Source organism: Ceratotherium simum, chromosome 1, assembly GCF_057802395.1.
Source record: "Ceratotherium simum simum isolate JZ-2026a chromosome 1, ASM5780239v1, whole genome shotgun sequence".
Classification (NCBI taxonomy): domain Eukaryota; kingdom Metazoa; phylum Chordata; class Mammalia; order Perissodactyla; family Rhinocerotidae; genus Ceratotherium; species Ceratotherium simum.
The window spans coordinates 29,508,003-29,531,612 of record NC_141900.1 but is presented as its reverse complement, the minus strand read 5'-3'; the positions used below and the strand labels follow the sequence as shown (position 1 = coordinate 29,531,612).

Sequence of the window (23,610 nt, the reverse complement as noted above, 5' to 3'; positions counted from 1 at the left end):
TTTGTATGACTGCCTGAACACATGCATATGTGTCCACAGAAAATTTAGTAACCCTTCACCAGCTCATGAAGACACACAGATATTCTTTTTAAGTTGGTCCTTGACACTCAGCAGGGACTTTTGTGAACTTTGTCATCTTCCTCTGCCCTTTAAACCAAAACTAGGGAAGTGGCTTTAATTAATGAGATGTGATGCATTAAAAACGTTAGCCAGAGCATTCCAGAAGCTGGAAAGCCATAGATGTTTTTAAATTCTGAGTATCCTTTTGAGAATCCCTTGCTGTAATTTATAATTCTCAGTGGACCTATATTTGTCTTGAACTGATTGTTGAAATGGGCTTTACTAGGAATTTCTTCGCTGAAATTGCAGTGGGGCGGGGGAAGGGGATGGTTGATCCAAGGAGGTTTGTTGAGAGGAGGGAATGATCTCTAACAAGGCTTTAAAACCTTCAGTGGTTAAAGTTATACTGATGAAAAGGATATACATATATATGCGTAATCTATATATGTATATATGTAGATACATACATATACACACGTACACACATAATGCACAAGTTCAAGCAAAATTATATAATGAGCATGAGTTGTGAATTATGTAGGTAGCAGAATTCAGATTTTTTTAATCAAAATTGCACCTAAAAATGGCTATAAAACAACGCTTGCTTGGGAAGTAAATTTATAGCTACATGCCTTTCGCAGGCACGCTGGAGGGTTCTGCTCCCAGCTCTAATCTCTACGAGATGTTTTTTGCATGTGTTGTGTGACAGGAGGGAAGGGGAGTGGGTTGAGCTCGCCTGTTCTCCCATTGTCAGCCAGTCTAGTGAGTGTTGGGAAAACCTGTCTGTGGGATCTTGTGTCATCTCTCCCTACATGTGTACAGGAAAAGTCCGCGCTGCTCACGCTCGCTCTCTCTCTTTCTCTGTTTCCCTTTCATTCTGCTTCCCCGGAGCCGAATGAGGCAGGGAGCAGGATTAGAGTCCGCCGGCTATCAGAAGAGCCTAGATAAAAGGGACTGCTTCTTAAGCACCACTGCAGCAGCCCTTGTTAATTTTTTTTCTTTCCACACAACAGTTGTGCCTCATTATCCGGTGCCTGGCTCGATTTTTTTCTTTTTGTTTTTTTGGAGGGTTTGAAGTTTTTGTGCTTCAGTGACTGTTTCAGAAGAAGAGGTGTTAGTGTTGCCTTGAGGTCTCGATTGTCTGCATTTATGAATGAAACTGACCTAAATCACCTGTTACCTCCAGTTTCCAGATTGTTTGAACTTCTCTGGCCGCACAATACAGGAGGGAAGACTGAAGCAGCATAGGGATCTACAGCGTCTGCAGCATGGGCTGGCTCGCTAGGATTGTCTGTCTTTTCTGGGGAGTATTACTTACAGCAAGAGCAAACTATCAAAATGGGAAGAACAATGTGCCAAGGCTGAAATTATCCTACAAAGGTAAATTTTTCTTTTTCTTTTATTTGGCTAGCTTTGTAATGCTCCCCTGCCTCCTGCCTTTTCATTCCTTGAACTCCCTCCCAACCTAAACCATAAAACCTTTAGTTTAACCTGGGAAACCTACATGAGTGTGTGTGTCTTTCTGAGATGATTTAAACACTTTTTTTGATAAAAGCATGCCTTCAGTTTGCTATATGACTATTTAAATGCAAACAAAGAACATTTAATCACATTTGCAGAGAAGAGCTGAATGCCTGCTAAATGCTGATCGGTATATGTGATCATATGTTCTGTTAATTTTTCTGACTCTACTTCTATTAAAATATTTTTAAAAACCACTATTGTATAAATGGTCTCTTTGTAGATGTGAATGACTCATCTATAATAATTGTTATGATACGTTGTATTTTCTTGGTTTTAGACGCTAAATGGTTAATTGTCATCATGAATATTCAGTTTGTTCAAATCTGGCAATCAGATGCTTAACATAAGCAGTAGATCATGGTTTGCCAAGAGAATATAAACTGGAGAGAACAGACTAGTTTTTCCACAGTGTGTTATGATTGTACAAAAGACTGTGTATTTGGCTAATTGGTATAAAGCTAAAGCCTTTGAAATATAGTGTTATTTAATTCCATATGTACTTCAGTGAGAATTGAAGAGACATTACTTTCTAGTTGTACAGCTAGTTGTGTAAACTTTTCAAAAAAAGTATAAATTTAAGACAGAAAAAAAGCTTTATCACATGGCTGCTAGTACTTTATTTGGTTACAGTTTAGTATGTACGCTTGTTTTTTAATGAGGATTTTTTTTAAAATGTTCTATGTTTGTTTAGATAGGTTTTACAGATAGATGTATCAAACAATGCTAACATAGATTCCAAAATGATATATGTATAACTTTTAATGGAAGAGAATATTTATATAACTGAGGTATTATGAAAATGGAGTTGAAGATTAAACTGTTTTAACTCAAGTAGTTTTACTACCTAAGGTGTTGCTTTCTTATGATTCTCAGATTTCTAGAATTGGGGGTGGGGCAGTGAGAAGCTTCAGTTGTATTCTGTTTTTAGCCTGTAACGTGAAAGAAAATTATTGGATCTATCTGTAGAGATGTCTGTCTAATATACATTGCTCTTATGCCAGAAAACATATCCTTTAATTTTCACATGATGGGAAACACGTCTTTCTGGATTCTCTAGTGTGAATGAGGACCACAAATAGGAAAGAGAGGTGTAATTTTCACACTTTGGATTAGAAAATTAAACACCTATTAAATGTGTTTATTTGGATTTAATACCTGTTAGATAAAATACATTGAATTGGAAAATATATTTATTTTTTGGTACAATATTTTCTTGATTATTAAATTGGGAATGGATTTTAAACATTAGCAAACAGAAATGCAATTTTACTCATTACGCAAGATTTAAAAAAATAATCTTATAGCATCCATTAAATATTTAATTAAATCTCTATTATGTTTCTATTTAGTAACTGTCTTTAAATTATTTCCATAGTTTATGATATTATGGCATCTGTGTTTTCATCAGTTTTTGCTTTCTATCTTCACTCTTTGAGAGGATGCCATCAAATAATTCTTAGGTTGATGGTCCACTTTATCCAAGTTTATATTCCTTACTCAGAAGTTTTACATGCAACTTTAGTTCCTGAAGATGTGAATGTCTGTATGCTATAATTTTAGAAGAACAAGTTTGAAACATGAGATACATTTTAAAAATCTACTAGATTTGGAGATACTTGTCTAAGCACTAAATAGATTGTAAAATAAATAAGAATTGAGAATTATGCTTATTTATTTTACAAGAATTTTATTTCTATGGTGATAGATTACTCTCCATTTTAGAGGAGGCACCCTTCCTTTCTATATACTAAAAGATAGCATTTAATTAGAATAGCCCTTTGTTATGTACACATGCTTTAAACTTGTCTGATGAGGTAAGCCCGTATATGTTGACAAGATGTATATATTTGACACTGTCTTTATAAGTGCTTTTTAGCAATGGCATCTGTTAGAATTATGCTGCTTTCCTTTAAATCAAAAACTGCCCTAGAGCTACATAACAATTTATTGATATACCTAGAGCTTGGCAATTTGGTAAAATAAACTGTGAAATGAACAACAGCAAGGAGAATAAAAGGAATGGTCCATGCAATTTTTCTTCTGTCATTTTATTGGTCTGTCATTACCTTTTTGTCTCTACATGTACACTTGTTTTGCCAAAGCAAATGCCTGGTAGCCAATTGTCACTACTTTGTTTCTAAACTATAACAGAGATTTTTTTTTTTTTAGCTACTTCTTTTTTCCTCCTTAATTAGATGTCAAACACAGTTAAAACATCCACTGCTTTGCCCTTAAAAATATTCCAGCATGATTCATGAAGAGTTAAATCCCTGCCAACCCTAATTTCCCATGGTCACTTGTTTTCAAAGATCCACCATTAACTCTCTCATTGCTCAGGCTGCCAAGACAAAGTTTCAGGCAATCAGTGTGCTTACTTTCTGCTTGTCATCTTGCCTGCTAGGGAATGAAAGATATTTGATGTGTTAAATGAGAAAGAAGAAGAAGTAAGAACAGGAAGGCGGCCTTTGTAGTGGATGTACATACATATCTAATAAGGTACTCCTTTACTTTCTAGGAAAGAGGAATTGAATAGATGTTTTCAGGACCATCTGGAGAAGTGATAATATTAGAAAAATGGGGTATGCTGGTTTTCCTCTGAACCAATCTGATTTAGAATCCTTGTGGGGGAAGCAAATGTGAGAACTCTGTAAATCTCAGCAGTCACATACAAATTATCCTCAAGAAACATTCACTCAGAAATACTTTTGCCTTCCTTAAATATATGTTATATAGCTGAATGTTAAAATGCTTCTTTTTAAAATTGGTGGATAACTGTTTATTTCCCCTACAAACCTAGTCAAATTTCACTTTTCTCATGAAAGAGCAGAATATCGTATAATCTTTCTTTTAGAACGTGTGGTACAATGAAGACTTCAGAAAAACCTATAGAAATCACAAGGAAATAAATTAGGTTTGGGGTTTTAAACAAATGACAAATGTTCCATCACTCAATGTAATGAGCTTTTCCAGGACTGTGTATGCTTCAGTTTTAGTAGAAATCAAAGACACATGCAAGTCTGAATATGATGGGGATCATGGCATCCAGGGCCTAAATCAATGTCTTTAACTTTACCTTCATAGGGAGAACTTAGTAAATAGTGCTTAAATAAATGGTAGATGTTTTAGAGGCTTTCTTTTCATACTTTGTAAAGCTTTTTTTCCAGAGTCAAGTTGTTTCATTATTGTAAGATGAGATTATTAGTTAAATCAAAATTCTCATCTTTCTGATACTAGAATATAGTATTTAATTAAAAATTATGAAGTAAAATTTGCAAAACCTTTTTTTTTTTTTTTTTTGGTGAGGAAGATTGGCCCTGAGCTAACATCTGTGCCAGTCTTCTCTATTTTGTATGTGGGACACTGCCACAGCATGGCTTGATGAGCAGTATGTAGGTCTGTGCCTGGGATCCAAACCCGCAAACCACGGGCCTCCAAAGTGGAGTGTGCGAACTTAACCACTACGCCACCAGGCTGGCCCCTGCAAAAGCTTTCTTATTTGCCATTGCTCAATACATTATTATCACTGCAAAATTTAATTAATATAAATAAGGTTTACTAATTAAACTTGTTGACTTTTCAGAGATTTCCTTTACTTCTACCAAAGCACAAACATGCATTCACACATATGTACATATATGTGTGTGTGTGTATATATATGAATATACATGAATGACAAAACTTTAGGTTAATATTTTATAGTTGAGAAAAGTAACCTCGGCAATCAAGTTGTGAATTATAATAAAATGCTTTACAAATAAGTTGTTATTGGTTTAAGATGACCTTCATATTTTAAATTTTGTGTGTGTATATATATATTTCTATATATACACATATATATCAGAGTCGACATGATCTTTTGAGTCCCATGAAAAGTTTTCATGGATATCTCAAGTATTCACATAAAAGTATAGGATAGAATTTGTCTTATACTGAAAATCTCCTCTATGAAAGGTAGGGGGAATATATATATACATACATATATATATATATTTTTTTTTTTTTAAACACAGAGCAAAGAAGTTGTAAATTCTTTGTAATTCCTTCTCTCCATTAGTCACTGCATATTTGGCATCAGGTCTTTGACTTGCTTATTCTTATTTAATGTGGCCTTTTCTTCTCAAATTCTATTAACTTTAAAACTCATATTTTGATTCTGATATCTTCACTTTAAGCACACTGAGAACTAGAACTTTTTATTCATTATATCCTGGCAAACTGATGAAAAATAAAATAAAACAAAATGCTCAGTCACATCTTGTGACCCAATGCTGGTCAGATCAAATGAGGGCTAGTGAAAGTCTCCAGTTTGTGGCTTCTCTGTTTAAAGCTGCCAACCAGATTGGCCTTTGAAATAATAATTTATGCAGTGTAGACTTTAGCAAGTAAAAAAATAACTGAGACCACAAAACCATCTCATATAAGCTTGTATCTAATCCACCAACTTTTGATAATGATATTGAGTCATTACTAGCTTAAGTAAGCCCGAATACTGAAGACATCATTTTTCCAATTTTAATTTTTTTATGTTGTCATTTCTCTTCATATAAATTATTTCCAAGACTCTACTACTGTCAGTGATTGAAATACTTGGATATTTAGGTAACTAAATAGATGTATAGATCTGATAACTAATTTTTCTTTTTTTTTTCTTATTTTTAATTATCATACATAAATCAAACAACATAATTAGCAAATATTTTGTGATTTTTGGTCAATTATATTTAAATTCTATACTCAAGAATTAATGCAATTGAAAGATCTTTCAGGAGTAAATTTAATTAGAATTAATTCATATGATTGCATGTATTCCAAGTGAAAAAACAGAAGTTAAACTGTTGGTTGCAGAGCATCATCTATTTGTGCTTTGTGTGAAGATGTAATTATATTTCAGATGTGTGCTTTAAGTAACTTATAAAGTTATCATGATCTTTAAGTCAGCTGTAAGAAATTGTGTGGTTTAACTTCTTATTCCAATTTTTCTCATTTAAACTTCCTACCAGTGACACACCTATGTATCACAGTTCCAAAAGTCAAAATATCACACCTTTATATCTTTTGGGGAATTTTAAAATCTATACTTGAGTTTTTCTAAAATCTTCTGGAGAGACCACTACTAAAATAAATTTAATTGATCATTATCTGACAATGTTCATCTACAAAGTCATGATACTATTTCATGGAGAGTTACATATCAATTGATTAACACATTGCACTTATCAAACCTTTATGAAAAGAAAAATCTATGATAAAATGATCCATTAATGCAAAGTTGTAGGTAAAAATCCCCAAAACTCATGACAGTATCTAAGTTTAGTGTATGCAGTGAAAACTTATTTTAAAAAGACCAGCAGCTGTAAACATAAGTTAGAACAAGTGTGAGTCTTGGGATGGATTTTACCCCTCATGACTTCTAAGGTACTATTTAAAGGAATTATGATTTGCAGTTCTATGCTTCCACTAATAGGTGGCACTAGCAATTTGTGACTGCTCTTTCGTTAGTTGGGAAATAGGCAGTCTGGTAGGATAAAAACACATAGAGTAATGTGTGGAGGCCAAGCTTGGAAAAACTGGCATAAGAATCAGGAGATGTAACGTGCACAAAACAGAAGCATTAGTTAAAATGGAATTTGCTAAAGATTTTGATACACACATACACTTTTTTTAAAGCCTGAATCGTAAAGTGTGCTTAACAGGAATAAGGCACCTGCCTGAGGCATGTTATTGCCATCATTTATAATTGGAGAGTAGTTAGCTGAGAAGGTAAAATAATGTTTAGAGAAGTACATTCGGTATGTTTTTAAAAGAATGACTCCTTTTGGTTTGTAGATTGTTTTAAATTATATCACAATTAAACAAATGGAAAAATCAATAAATTCTATCTGACACAATTAAGTCTGAATGTTTTCAGTTACTATCTCCTTCAATTGCCAAGACATAAACATCAGTATAAATAGGGAATTCGTACACTATTTCCAAACAGTAACAAAGCTGGACTCTGTCAAACCCAGGATAACAAAATATACAATTTATACTTGAATTAGGGAATGAAGATAAGCAAAAATAAAATTCTGTTGATAAATATGAAGAATGAATTGCTCTTAGTGTTTTCTACAAGCTTAGGGTAAAACTTAAAGGGACCATAAATGTAAGGAATCTTGTCATCTCCTGAATGAGTCAATAAACCTGCATTTCCACGTTTCTTTTGCTTGGAGAGATGTGGCATGGGAAATGATGTTGACCAAACCTTACAGTAACTTAATTTGCTGCTGTAATCATGAACATGTCTTTAGATAAAATATAACATCACCTACTTGAGTCTTCATCAGCAAACTAAATGAAGCTTAGTTCTATTGAACACGTCAAATGACTTCTTAGTCTGTAAAACTACTTATGTGGATCATCTTTGTTGTGCCAGACTGTGAGGTTTCAAGGCCAGATCTGCATTATTTTTCATCGTTATAGTCTTAATGGCTAACACAGAGTCACTCGTTGAATGAATTTATGCTTCGTTTGATAAACCTTGTGTTTTAAACACAAAATATACCTGTTTATAAGTGAGTGCAAAGAGAGTGCAAATTTATAATAAATCAATTCATTATAAGTGAATTGTATATTATGGTGTTGTAGAGAAAGTAAACTCGGTGCTAGATGCTAGGAAGGAGGTTATCAGTGGAGGCGTTTAGGAGTACACAAAGGGCATGCAGGCACTGCTGTCTCCACAAACAACATCTCCTCTGAACCAAGCCTGTTCCAGGACTCAATCAGACAGTATCTGGGTCATTTTTGTTTGCCTGCAAGTAAGAGATGGAGAATATAAAACAATGCATACATCTTAGGAGACTCTAGGAAGGAGGTTGAGGAATCGTTTCATTACTTTGGATGAATACCTTGATTTTCCTTATTATCCTGTCTCAGTATGTACAACCAGAAAAGAAAGTGAGTGAGACTTCTAAAATCATAGTGACTAAAGATAAAAATGTCTCATCATCAGTCGCATTGTATCTGAACCTTTGTGTAGAACAAATCAGTCCTACCAGACGAAGTTGCAAGTACAATTCTTTAAAATTTTAAATTGCCTGTATTTATTGTCCACACTTGTGGGAGAATCCTGGCTTTGCTCTCTGACAACTTGATAAGATTTAGTATTGCAGAGCCTTCCCTGCATCCTCTTATCCTTGATTCCACTTATTGAGAGCAGTGGTTGCTCGCTGCCGCTTGCTTTTCATTTCAAGTCAGCCTCTTTCTTCCCTTGGCTTTGTGCTCTATGGCTCGGGACCACCACCCACTTCTATCCTCAGCCCTTGCTCCTGAGCCCCTACTTGTCCAGGAGAGTAGATGTGATAGGAAATAGCCACAGGAATGTTTGTTGGAGTGTGACTGTACAAAACATATGTTGAGTTCTTTGTTTAAGATCCTGATCTCATATAATTGAGAAGGTAGGGGAGAATAATAGGCTAATTTCCTTAGTCCACTTATAGTTCTGTAATTGATGTTTAAAATATAAATTAATTTACAATGCTTGATGTTACATTCTTATAAAACTACATGTTGGTCTTGTGACAAGGTAGAAGTATCAATAGGAACAGTAGGTCAACTACCAAGAGCGCTGTTATATACAAATCATAGCTATTAAGTGGTATTAAAAAATGAGGAAGGCTAGTTCCAACCCTTAAGGGATATATTTGGGAAAAGCCAAAAAAACATTGTTTATATTTGAGGTCAAATCTAAACTATACAAGTACTTATGAATCTTTACAATATGTGTTAGAAATTTTTATTTTCAAATTGAAATTTTGAGAGAATAAACTCTGCTCTGTTGTGATCATCCTTTAAGAATTAGTTTAAATGAACATAGGTTTTCATCAGCGATGCAAACTTCAATAAATTACAAAAATTATTATAATTAATAAGTATTTCTTACTTGTATTCTATATGTAAGACATACACACACATACACACATAAACCCACATAAGGCATGCGACAGATTTCTTCATGAATAGGTAGATTCTTAGATAAATAAAGCGAATATAGTAGGACTTCTGAAGAAGGTGGTATATCTGCCTAAAGACTTCAGGGGCTTTGTAAAATAGGGCATAAGGAAGGTGGGCCTTGAAAGACAAGAAGAATGTTCTCAAGAAGGCAGAAGTAGAGAAGAGTGGTAATTACCACTATCAAAAACTATTTCTTTGTGATTTTTTTTTTAGGAAAACAATATATCTTATATAGTTTGTATAATAATATAGTTTATTTTTTGTTTTTCATTCAAATGCAATATGGAAACAAATCTGTCCTTTAACAAGGGGAACTTAAAGCTGCAGCATATCGGGCTGGGAGTGTGGTGAGGTTAATATGCAGTTGTCTAGGTTCGACTGGAAATGAGATCAAGAAGCACAAGTGGCACATACTTGTAAGGACTTTTCCACAGTGGCCACAGTGGTCACTTGGGCTTATCTATCTCTCCTTTGAGATTTGTCTATAAAGTACATGAGCTAGGCTTCTTCCTAACCAATTGAAAAAAGAAAGGAAAGTTGAGTTTGGTTACCCAGTGCAAAAAACACAGTGACTATAGTTCCTTGAAATTATATAATGTACTGGTTTAAAATGCTGATTTCTTCTTGTTCTCCTAGTTAATTCGTATTTTTTCTGCTTTACTTTGTTGTTTCTGCAACCAATCCACCAACAAGTTGTGAAAAGAGCAATTGCTATTTTATAAATCATGTTTATTTTTAATATGAAGTCACCTGTGTCATCTATATGATGAGTATCAGGTATTAAAATGTCCCCTTAACTGTGTATTCCTGTTGTATGCCACAAATCTTTAAATGCAAAGTCATATATTGCGTATATTTTAATTTGCTTATCACTTTGTTGTCATTAGGATGTTTCTCTGGCTCACTTAGGAAAAGATTAGTTTCAGAACAAACAGGCCAGTAAAATCTTGGAACATTTTATAATATATTAGGCAAAGCTGTAGATTCATGATATTTTGCAACACAAACTTCAAAAAGTCACTTCTGGAATTTTGGTCATAATAGTATAATCCCTTAAATTTGCAGAATTATATATAGATGAAGACTACATAAATCAATGTGTTTATATGTAGTACATATGTGTTTGTGTATTCATAACAAATACAAGAAAAGTTACATTCAAGTAGTTATTTTTCTAAATCACATCATGTTTAATTGGGAATTATGGAAAGCGGAATGCTAATCACTAGAGCACAGGATTGAGGTGAAAGGTCCTGGGGAGAGGGTCTCTTCCTTTGCTTGATGTCAGGTCTTGAGCGGTTCAGGACTGTCTATGATCTTCCATCCTTTAGTGGTTGACGTTCTCAGAGCATCTTCTACTGTACAATGCTGCTGTCTGGCCGAGTTCTCTGCTCTCTCTTAGGCACTACTATTCTTGGAAGTTGCCAAGATGCCCCTATCAGTGGCCCTTCCACTGAGCCTTCACAGCATCTTGGCTCAGGTCATAGTGCTTAGTGTCTTGCCTCCACAAGCGTGCACACAATGTTTCCACTCTCAAGTCCCTCCACCTGCAGAGCGCAGGGTGTGAGCGGGAGGTGGATCCTCCCATACAACAGCCTTCCACGTTTCCAGGTTTGAAATAGAATTCTTTTTTTTTTAACTGATTCTGGTCACCCTCCCCCACCCCTTTTCTCTGAAAGTACAAGGTTTTTAACCCATATCTTCTTATCCTATCCAAATAAAATCTCATTTAAGGCTGTCTTTTGAAAACAAAATCCTGTTAATTCTCCTCTGGGGGTATGTAAAATTTCTAGGCCTCAAAAATTAAAAGCCCTTATGTCTCTTTTGGGACGTGGTTAGGAACTTTTCTGTCATTTTTAGCAGATCAATCTACAGAAGAGCAAATAAAATGGCAATCTCTTAATGAGGTAATCTTGCCACTTTAAATTTTCACTAATAGCCGTCTTACACACACATACACCTAATGATCTAAACTAGACATCCTTGTCTGGTACAGAGAGTGTGGTTCTCGTCTATGTTACTCTAAATACCTCAGCTTTACATCTATAAAATACGCTGATTAAAGGACAAAGAAATTTGTCTCCTTGACCCTTGAGGTATAGAAATGTCGCCCAAGTGATGACGGATGACCGGGGAAGAGAAGCAGCAGAAGGCTCACACACTGGAAAGCATGTGCCAGTGTTACCCAGGGAGTACTTCCCAGTCTGTCTACGCCCCTACCTGGAAAATTACTTTCCCAGATGCTGCAAGTTCTGGGAACTAGTTGCTGAGCCAGCTGGGGGCTTTGGCATGTATCTCTTCCACACATCAAAGGCCACAGAATATCTACACTTGAATCTCTCACAGGGGACTCCAACACATCTTGTTCAAAATTGTACTTACTGTCGTCTCTACAAACTGGTTTCTCCTCTTTATTCCCAGTTTTAGGGAATGTTGTCATTTTGTCCTAGTTGTCCAGGCCAGTAGCATCTTTGCCTCTGTCCTCACCAGCCCACTCCACATCTAACCAGTTTCCAGGTCCTGTGGATTCTGCCTCTTGAGTGTCTCTCTCAAATCTGTCCTATTCTGTCTTCCAGGTTAAGTCAGGCCCTTATCATTATTTGCCCTCTTATGGTAACAGCCACCTATAATTATCGTCTCTTCTTTCTGTCATTACAGCTACAATTCTTTCTGATATTCCAATCTAATTGTGCCTTTCTCTTATTTTAAATTCCTACTGATTAAAGCCCAAACTCCTTAGTTTGATTATAAGAATGATTAACCTAAAGGAGTCCAGGGCATAGAAGAACTATTTAGAGGTCCTGCAGTTGTTCAGATATAAGGAAATGAGTGTTTGAATAAGGATCATGATAATGGAAATGAGAAAGAAAGGCTGGAGATGAGACACATTGAATGTATAGAGTAATTGTTTGGTAAACTATTGTGTTTAGGGGCCTTCTGGAGAATTCAATAACAATAAAGTTTTAAATTTCTGCAACTAGGAGTGTGATACAACAATCGGTAGTAACTGGAAAGTGAAACTTTCTTCACCTAGCAGTCCCAACCATGCCCCAACACAGTCCTCCCTTCCCTAGATCAGACTTGTGAACTTTACTTCCTGGGCACACATCCTGCCACCCTCTCAGTTGTTTACTGATACTGTCCTCTCCAATAAACATTGATGTGTGTATCTCCTTTGACAAGGCTTTTGAAGAGGCACAGAGGTGTAAAACATAATACGACAACTGTCCTGAAGAACCTTACCATTCGGAAGGGAAGAAGACACAGGTTGTTGACTTTTTAACATCACACCTGTTCTTCATCCATCTTACGTTCTCAGTCCAGTGCAGAGTCTTGTGCATAATGGGGACTTGATTTAATACTCCTTGAATAAAATGGTTTAAGGAATAAGTGAGGAGATGGCAGATAATCATTCCAGGTGAGAGGGCTAAGAAGAAGAGGTGAGTCCATATAAACAACGGATTTGAGTACCAGAAATAGCCCAGTTTACTTTTAAGGTCTGTAAAATAGAGTAGTGAAATATTTGGAGCAGAAGTTATTTATGGCTGCAGAAGCAATTTAGTTATGGACAAATGGCAGAGAATTTTGAAACAGAGGTTATAGGATTTAAACTTTAGATTTGAACAGTAAGTGATGCAACTTATAAAGTTTATAAGTGGCATGTGCAAAGCAATGCTTTAGGCATCCAGAAACTTGGGAGTGAGTCTTCAGTTCTGAGTTATTGAGTCATCATATGAGATGCTGAAGCAAGTTTCTGGAACAAATGGCTACCGTTCAGATTGGGCCTCATGTAATGACCTTGTTCTCCTGGAGTACAAAGACCATATGTGGGCATGTAGCTTTTTCTTATCTACATAGAGCAATATGTATCCAGAAAAATGCAACTCATGTTTAAGAAAAACTGCAGATACGTATGCTTTTATGTAAAATTTTCAATTCCAACTGTTGAACGTCATTTAGGATACAGCTCTCTACCTAAAAATATTCTATATTACGTATTAATTCCTTCAAAATTTCTTAGCTTTAGGATAGAGCGTACATTTAGAACTTCTGATGAGGAATCATACACACATTTTACTCTATCATGATGTCACTATTTGGGCAAAGCAAGATATCAAGGGTGACCTTTTTTTTTTTTTCATCTCCCTCTGTTTTGTCGGTTCATCATTCTTTTGACAGATTTTTTTCTTCTTTCCTGGGCTGGTGTGCAGGGATTCACTCCTTTGCCCTTGACTCTAACTGGTAAAATCAGAAGCTGTGCTCAAACAGAGCAACTACTCCTAAGACTCCAGTTCCCTGTGAGGCCTCACGCTGGCCCAGAGCCATGGCGTTGCTTACTTTCACTGCATTTTCTTCATGTTCAATAGAGTCTCAGCCTTCTCTTGCTTCCTGAGGTGTCTATTCAGAATAGAATTAAGGTTCCCTTTGCACACGCTAACAGAGCAGCCATCCTCTATCATTCACCTCCTAATCACGACAGCTTCTTGAGAAAGATTTCCAGCATAACAACAAAATGAGACCAAGTGACTAAAAAAAAAAAAATAGTTTCTTTCTTTCTTGCTGGTATTAGCAAGGCATAGTCAGTGTCTGTTTTGTCCACTGTTGTTTCATCAGAAACGAGACTAATACTTATCTGATTGGCTTTACTCTTTAGCTGTTAAATTGGAGAAAACTCTCTACTCTATGAGAGTACTTCTGTTCACAACTGTATAAACATCAGCACATTAATTTTGAAAGAATCTGTTTAGTCTATTTTAAGCAGACGCCATATAAGGAAGTGAAATTAGTGATGCTATAGTAATTTGTTTCTTAGTACAGATATGTCTATAATATTGAGCTGTACCACATGTAACACACTCTACAGGCCACATTCTCCTAAATGGATTCTCCATTGTACATTGCACACCATCTTTTTCATACAATTTAGTTTTCTTTATAGATAGAAATAATGGCTGAATGTCTCTAGTGTGCCCCATCTAAACAGCCGGATTTATTGCCTTTTCATATTTCCAAAAGAATAAAATTTCATTTTCTTAGAATATACAAAGTGAGAGCACATATTCAATTAAAAATAACTATATTTGATAATATACGTTATCATTATTTAGTGTTATTGAATAGTAAGTCATGCTGTGTTTACAGAGTTCAAGTACCTGCCTGTTGGCCTATTGAAAATTAATGACCTTTTCGAATTTAGCTCCTGGAACAAAAATTTCACAAGTACAAAAGGAATCTTAGCATAGTGAAGAAAGCAACGAATTGACTCAGGCATTCTCTAGATGTGAGGACTCTGGCATGTTATTAGGTTTTTAGCCTCAGGTTGCTTTTCTCTAATGTGGGGAGAATAGCTGCTTCATGGTAGCTGTCACCCGGATACTGACAAAACATGTGCAAGGTGCCCAATCAGTGCTTGGTATGTAGAAGATGCTCATTAACTGTTAATTCCTCGAGGCAGATTGATAATTGCATACGTTCTAAATTAGAGTATTTTGCTCATTTGGAGTGGGTATGCACGCATGTATTCTTTAGCTATTACTTACTTTGTGAATTAGATTAATAATAATAATACAAAGAAAATCACAATGGTTATATATGTAAGTGTGCTTCTTTGAAAGACATGTAGCATCATAATGTGAATGTTTAAAAACAAGAAGTTGTCAATATCAACTAGTCAGTGAATATACGAGGAAGCTTTGTAAAAAGCTAGTGTTGCAAGGAAACAATTGATGAAAAAATGGCTGAGTCTAACATTAGGCCTTTCAGTCCTACATGGGTGAAGCTAAACGTCATGATATTGACCTATTGCTTGACACAGTTTTAAGTGTGATTTCAGTGGAATCTGTATGAGTGCATACATAAAGCTAATGAGGGTCATGAAAGCAAACCTGACTTTGACATTTTCTGGCTATGAATACTTACTGAGCCAGGCTGAGCAAGGAAGCACCTGTTTCTTAAGGAAAGGGTTGCTTGCATCTCACAGACTATAAGTTCCAATTCATGTTTTCAACATGAACCAAAGTCAGTCATTTAATATTCAGTAAAAATAACCAGGAAATGACTAGTTTTATTAGCTCCTGTACTTACAGCATATCCTCTTAAATGGTGTAATGGTTGCCTTGAATATTATTTTGTTATAATTTGGTCCATGAAGACGTGACATCCTTCATGACAACTTAAAGAGTATTGAATCCACATAGGAATTAACACAATATTCTTATTTAATATGTCCCCGAGTCTGAATGAAACACTGTAGATATAAAGTCTGAGCCTTTCTGACCAATTCTATGAACCACCTGTGATCACAAATAACCCATTTGCAGGAAAGAGGATATGCAGTCACTCAAGAAAATAAACTTGCAGTCTGAAGCTAGTAAATAGAATGAGGAACATGTTGAGAGTAACTTAAAGGAGCTTTTGTCTGACAGAAGACACTTGGAAGCTAGACTGGGAAATTTAGACGTCGTTAGAAAGGGAGGTGACACTAACCACAGTCAGCTTTTAAAGGATTTTTCTGGAAGGCAGAATTCCTTTGGAAAATGCTTTATGTACCAGCGTGAATAAATTTCTGAGGTACTCTAGACAAAGATGAATTTTATTTCATTGTGGCTTTAGCCATATTACAATGCTCATAAACTATTTTACCTTATGCCAGACATGTGGAAGCAATCAGTATATGTAAATGATATGTGAAGGTGAGGTATAGTTTTAGCTTAAAAACTTAAACTGTCTGTGGTTATAAATTATAACCACATCACAAAGAGCAACTTGCCTTTTAATAGTAGCTCAAATGTAAAAATAATCAGCGATGAATTCTTAAAACTGCAAGGGTTTTCTTAGTAAAGTAAAATAAATGTAAAATATAGTGCTACTTTGTGCTGATACATTATTTTTAGGACACAATATTCAAAGACAATTTTTTTTTACCTTAAGTAATTGTTAAAATGTAAGTAGCTGTAGTTAGATGTAATTAAGTCGGTCGGTCGCTGAAAAACTACTTTTGCCAAGGGTTGCATTTTAGACTGACTACAGTCATATTTTATTAAAATAAACGGCCCCCCTCCTTTTTTCTATTAGCGTGATATCAATTTGCTTTTGCCTATAATATACTCTTTCTGCTTATATTTATATATGTATATATGTATTCATATGCTTCACAACATTTCATAAATTTTGCACATACAACCTTGAATCAAATCTCCTTGAAAAGGAAATAGATATAATAAAAATAAATGTTTCCTTTTCTTTAAATTCAAAACAATGAAACTCTTAGTCTCAGTGTGATGGTGCTGCACCTCTTTTAAAATATTTCTACCATCTGCTGTATGTAAAGCCGGATATTAAAACAACATGAATTCAAAGTAGTTTTACTAGACACACATACATACACACACACACACACACACACAAACTAGAAAAGGGAAAGAAAATAAAATAAATCAAAGATGAATATTTAAGCATTATCTTATCATCTTTTCAATGAAAAAAAACACAAGGTCATGTTTTGTTAGACTGAAATCACGTCTTTTGTATTCCTAATTTGTTCGTAATAAAACAAACAAAATTCTGATCATTCTAACATATTTACTTGAGGGAGCCAAGAAGTGAATCATTATAATAAGTAGCTAAATAAAATTCACCAATATTTAAAAGAAAGAAATAGTCACCAAACCTTGGCTCAACATGCCATCCTTCATTCAATAGGTATGTTCTGGGCCAGGGCCTTTGAGAAAGTAGGACAGAGATAAAAGATGCAGTCCCTGTGCAGAAGGATCTACCCTCCAGTATCAACCCCGACAAATTAGGGTTGAGTATATCATTAGGCTGATTTTTTTTTAAATACGGAAGTTTTAAAAAATAGAATTAATTCCATAGTCTACTAGACAAATGCCAGTTGCCATTTGGAGTTTATTTCATACAGCAATGATAGAGGAATGTGGGGAAAGAGAATGACTGAGAATAGAGAAGCTAAGCAGAGCACTGACTAAGCATACTGGATGCAAAAAGTGCTAGAAGAGAGACAAATGCTTCAACTCAGATGCATGCATGTGCATGCACGTGTGTGTGTGTGTTTTGTTGTTCTTGCAGTTTGGTGCAGGGTTCTAGTAAGTGATCACTAGGTGTAAATTTCCATTATTGTGCTCTTGCTTCCTTAGATATTATTCTCTTTCTCATCCAGGAAATGTTCTTTTAAAATTTTAAAATTCATTTCAAATGAACAAAAATGTACTAAGTATGACTGTACATCAATCACTGTAATGATTACTAGAAGTAGAAAAACACATAGGATTAATCCATGTTTTCCCTCACAACATAGTGCTCAAGAAATTATACCACCCAATGATAAGGCATATTAGTCCATCACTTAGATATAAAACAAATGCTATGAAGTTTAAAGGTGACAATTGTTTGTTACGTATGCTATGGTATGCTATTGAGCATGAGAAAAATATGTTTTACAGGAAGTAAAAATTAAGATGGACCTATAAGGATGAAGAAAATTTTGCAAGGAAGAATGGGGAAGGTCTTTTGGTAGAAGCACAGTCTGGAGACCTGAGACATTAAAGTGTACAGCTTATCTAAGAAACAGTAAAATTAATTTAATCTTATATGGAAAGGAGTGGCAGATAGTAAGGCAATGGGAGCCAATTCTGAAAATCTGAGTATGTCAGTGATCAATGATTCTTTATAATCTTTGATCATTCTCTCTTAAGTACTATTATGGTATGCAATGAAGAACACTATAAATTATGGGATATGCACAGATGAAAATGACATGTGTTCTGTCCTCAAGGAGCTCACATTTGTTGGGAAAGGTAGGCAAGTATGTCAATACACACATTATGGGGCAAATGTACAAAGAATAGTATATCCCAACAAAGAACTGTGAAAATTCAGAAAATTAAGATATCACAGAGGCGAGGGATCAGGAAAGTCTTTACATGAGAAGAAGCATTTGAGGTGGACATCAAAGAGACTTTTGGCAGGTGTGGAGGGGGGAGGAAGAATAGGGAACATTCTAGGTAATGGAAGTAAACAAACAATAAGCGGGACAGAAAGTCAAGGGCATGTTATGAAATGTTTAGTATTTTAGTTTGCCTAGGCATATTTAAGAAAATCATATGAAATAAGTTCAGTTGCTAAGTGAATAAACTGTGGGCAGGTAACGTGACTTCTCTGAGCACACAATGCATGACACAAAAGAGTCATGTTCTATCTTTCACTCTTCAGTTTCCAATGGAAATGATTAAATATGTCATAAAAAATTGTCATCATCATTATTTTTAATTGATCTATTTGAGTACATTCTAGGTGCATGGTACCAGGCCCCACCCAGAACCACAATCTGGTTGGAATCAGTAGAGCACAGAGGTTAAGAACATGGTCTTAATAATCAGGAGATTTGAGCTCAAATCTGACACTTATTGTCTGTGTGACCTTAGACGATATACCTCACTAAAGCTCCATGGTTACTTATAAGATGAAGATAATAAAAGATCTACTCTTTTTGCATGGTTGTGTAGGTTACATGAGGCTTGGATGGTGCCTTTTTTTTTTTCCTGAAGAAGATTTGTCCTGAGCTAACAACTGTGCCAATCCTCCTCTATTTTGTATGTGGGTTGCCTCAAAAAATGGCCACAGACAAGTGGTGTAGGTCTGCGCCAGGGAACTGAACCTGGGCCACTGAAGTGGAGCACACTGAACTTAGCCACTGGGTCATGGGCCCGGCCCCAGGACAGTGCCTTTTTTAAATGTATTGTGAATGATACACATGGAGCACTAGCAAAGAGATTGTCATGGTGAGTGCCCAGTAAGTAGTAGACATTAATAGAAAATATGAGAGTAGCTCACAATATATCAGGTCAAGTGACAAAAAGTGCAGAATAGATAAGTATAATGGAAAAGCAAAAGAGGCATTCTTCATGGAGTGAGATAAGAGCTGAGGAGTGAAAGAAGAGCACAAGAAAGATAAGTCAAGAGTTGAGATAATGGTGTGAGCAATTAGGCAAATACATAAGCTATATTGGGAGGAGGGGAGACAATTTGTGTGACTGCCTTTTCTCTCTATTGTATTAAACATTGGCTTGAATAAATCATTTCAGTCAGTGTGGCTACCCTTGGTGATGTAAATGCTAATTATTTTGTTAGACTTTCTGTTATTCTCCCTATCTTCTTTTTTTTTTCTTCTTTTTTTTTTTTTTTGTGAGGAAGATCAGCCCTGAGCTAACGTCTGTGCTAATCCTCCTCTTTTCACTGAGGAAGACCGGCTCTGAGCTAACATCTATTGCCAATCCTTCTCCTTTTGTTTTTTCCCCAAAGCCCCAGTAGATAGTTGTATGTCATAGTTGCACATCCTTCTAGTTGCTGTATGTGGGACGCGGCCTCAGCATGGCCCTAGAAGCGGTGTGTCGGTGCGCGCCCGGGATCTGAACCCAGGCTGCCAGTAGCGGAGCGTGGGCACTTAACTACTAAGCCACGGGGCCGGCCCTCTCCCTATCTTCTAAAAAGGTTGATAAGCAGTGACTAGGCCAAGGTGTATAAAACAGGAAGGAGTTGAAAGAGCAAACGACTGGATATTCTAGTAGTTACAGCTAACAATAGAGTTGTTTGATATAATGATGTATCCAGAAGTTTATCAAGACAATTAAAGGGATACAAGTAAATCAAATCAGAAGGGTGGAATCCTGGGGAGGAAACAGATTCTGTGAGGTGGGACTAGGGGAGAGGAAACTTTACTTAAAAATATATTGGTTAACGCTTGATTTTTTCTTACGTCTCTCCTTCAAGACAGGAAACAACTCTAACTTACAAAATTATTTAAACTTCTGTGAAGGATATTGAATTGCTGTATAACAATAATAACTAAATGGAGGTATTTTCTGAATGTACTTTATAAAAGTGAATATTATAGATATCATGCATAGAATGCATAAAAATTATTACCAAATGATAACATGTTCCCATAATCTCATTACATTTCATTTATTATTGAAATTGTGCCTAACAACATGCGGTTCCTTTTAGCTGAGAAAAAGAATAGAAAGAGAGTTTTACGTTATGTGACAATAATGGCATATGCTATGACTAAAGGACTAAGGTGATATTCGATCATAATCATTTAGAAGAGTAAAATCCATAGCCTATCAAGGAAGGGCAAACACAGGTCACCTATGTGTTGGTTGTTTATTATAATGTGTCTTCTGACATGTTATGGATCAAAATATGCTTTATGAAGCATAACAGCTACATACAGTAAAGGCTATGTGTTGTATGCCCTTTAGTTCTCTTTTCTGATATCACAATTCTAAAGGAATTCCACTGGACTATAGCTCTGTTCTTTTAACTATTTTCACTTAAATGACTCATACAAAAAAATGGGCTTTATTTGAATGAACGTGCTTCATCATGTCCTTTTAACTTTTTGAAGTAGCATTTCTTAACTTTTTCACTGGGTATTCCTAATAATAGAAGACTATTCTAAAAAGTTTTTCAAGAAACTTGATAGCACCACTGAAGTAGTCCAGTTTTATGGCTCAAGGCTAGACATTATTATGTAACAATGAAAGAAGGTTTAGATGGTGCCATGTTTTCCAATTTCCAGAGCCAGTTCTCTTCATTACTGAAATCGAATGTTGCACACTCTAAACTGAATGGACGCCACTAGGAAAGATGACTCCAGACTGCATTATCTGAATTATTTACAGAAGGAAATCAAAGTCATTGCTTTCAGTTCACAAACTAACATTGTCAGAGCGGCTAGGAAATGCGAATGAATGGGGAATACTAGCAATTGCTCCCTGTCAGCTCTGAAAGTTCTGTTAAATGCCGAAAGAAATACTTAAACATTCTTAAACACTACTCTTAAGACTTAGATGTTAAGCATAGGAAGACCAGCTGTTCATTTGGTTTACAAATACTGATTTTTCTACTGTTATCCGTGGGGAAAAGTGCGTATTTTTAAGCCACTGTTCCAGACTCTTAGGGGCATTTATCTGGCACCCTAGTGATTTGCCATGCCATCTTTCATAAATAAGTAAGCACATACAACTTAGGAGATAATAGATGATTTTTTTTTTCTGTTTGATAAGTATACATCAAACTCATGGTATGTTTTCCATTAAATACAGGAAGAGAGAACCATTTGTGGTAGAAATCCCAATAGAAAACATATTTACACTCCTCTGATCTCTATTCTGGTTTGGATAATTTTTTGACTTGCTGCTCCTTTTTTCAGAGTTCTTACTATTCACACTAATTGGGGCCTTTATTTAAATTGCTTCAGCAATTTACAGCATACCACAGAATAACCTCTTAATGTGCATTTTGTACCAAGATTTGTATCTACTGAAATATGAGAACTGCATCCTAAATAATTTATAAATTCAAGGAAACAAGATATTGTGTATATTGAAAATGGAGCAACTAAATAGAAAGAATTGTTCTCAGAAAAAAATATTGAGAGTTTTAATTCAGAATTGCATATTTAGGCTGTCACAGATTTACCATTTCCCATGCCAAATAAAGTGATAGGAGTGCTGTGAAAATTTAACGCTTGTTAGTGTTGGTGAATCACTGTGACCATAAATAAAAACTGCCATAAAACTTCAGAGCATTCTTTTGTGGGGCAGGCAAGGTTCACACAGAGTCTGCTCCTATGCCCACTTGCAGATAGTTAGGATTCACACAGGAAGCTTTTAATTGTACATGCATCCACCTGATGGAATGTTTATCTGATTGTTTTATTCAAAACAACGTATATGGTAATAGAAAAAAAGTGAAAAGACTGCTGTAGGCTTCCAATCAAAACATTTGTTAACTGTCCTTTAGATAACTGAAACCGTTTATCAGTTTATTTTATGGTCTGCCTTTAAGTCATCCAGATGACTCCAAAAGAAGGAATTTGTTCTTAAGAAAATTCCAGTTTTCAACCCTCGAACAAGGGTCTCAAATAACACAGAATGCTGATTACTAAACTTGCAAGTGGTGAACCCTCTTGCCTCAAAAGCAAGGGAAAGCTGACACTCAGGATACTCAACTGGTGTAGGTAATACAGTGAGGTGCTGGCTTCACATCAGCTTTCCTACTCCTTTTTACTGAGGATGGTTGGCATTCCCCAACGTGCTGTATACTGATGTTTAGAGTAAGGTTACTGCTAAAACAATTATTTTTAAAGTTAGTTAAAAAAAATAACTCCTATGTTTCTGTTGCTGTAAATAATGGTGATGATGAAAATAGTATCAACAGTCACCATTTAATGAATATTTATTAGTGGCCAGAAATAGTGCTAAGAATTTTGTGTAAACTACCTCATGTAATTATTACAGCCACTCTAGGCAGTGGACATTTTCCATCCTTTTATGGATGAGGAAACCAAGGCCCAAAGTAGACCAAGTATTAAGGAAAAAGTTTAGAATTTTCATGCTTGTCTGATACTAAAGCCTTTACTTTTTTTTTCAATTATTGTAAAAACACCTAACATGAAATCTACCCCTCTTAATAAATTTTTAAGCGTACCGTACATTATTGTTGATTACAGATACAACGCTATACAGCAGATCTCTAGAGCTTATTTTCATCTTGCTTAGCTGAAACTTATGCCTGTTGATTAGTAACCTCCCATGCCCCCCTCCCCAGAGCCCTTGATAACCGCCATTCTACTCTTTGATTCTGTGAACTTGACTATTTTAGATTTACTCATGTATGTGGAATCATTACTTTTAATAACTGCTCTTCATTGAAGAAGATCTGATTCCAAATGATTGGAAGAAATCACCGTGCAAAGACTGCAACTGCGCAATTGTACATAATCATTACAGTACAAAAAAAGACTTCTTAAAAAAGTTAATTACAAAATCACAGAGTCCTAAAATTTTTAATATAAATTATTCCTAACTTAAAACACACACTAATACCTAAAATCTTTGGAAAGAAATAAAATCTTTTTCTCTAAGTGTATGGGCTACATATAAAAATGAACAACTAGGACTACACGAAGATTAATTCCAATCTTAGATCTTTATTCATTCTGTATCTTTA

General features: G+C 35.4%; 1 protein-coding gene across 1 annotated transcript in view; it reads left to right on the top strand.

Moving 5' to 3' along the window:
• The first annotated feature begins 814 nt into the window (after positions 1-814).
• SEMA3A (semaphorin 3A) overlaps positions 815-23,610 on the top strand; it is a 223,502-nt gene continuing 200,706 nt past the window's right edge. The window contains exon 1 of the mRNA XM_004431297.3: positions 815-1,440. Coding sequence (XP_004431354.1) covers positions 1,329-1,440 — 112 coding nt within the window. The 5' untranslated portion in view covers positions 815-1,328. The remainder of the gene's footprint in view (positions 1,441-23,610) is intronic.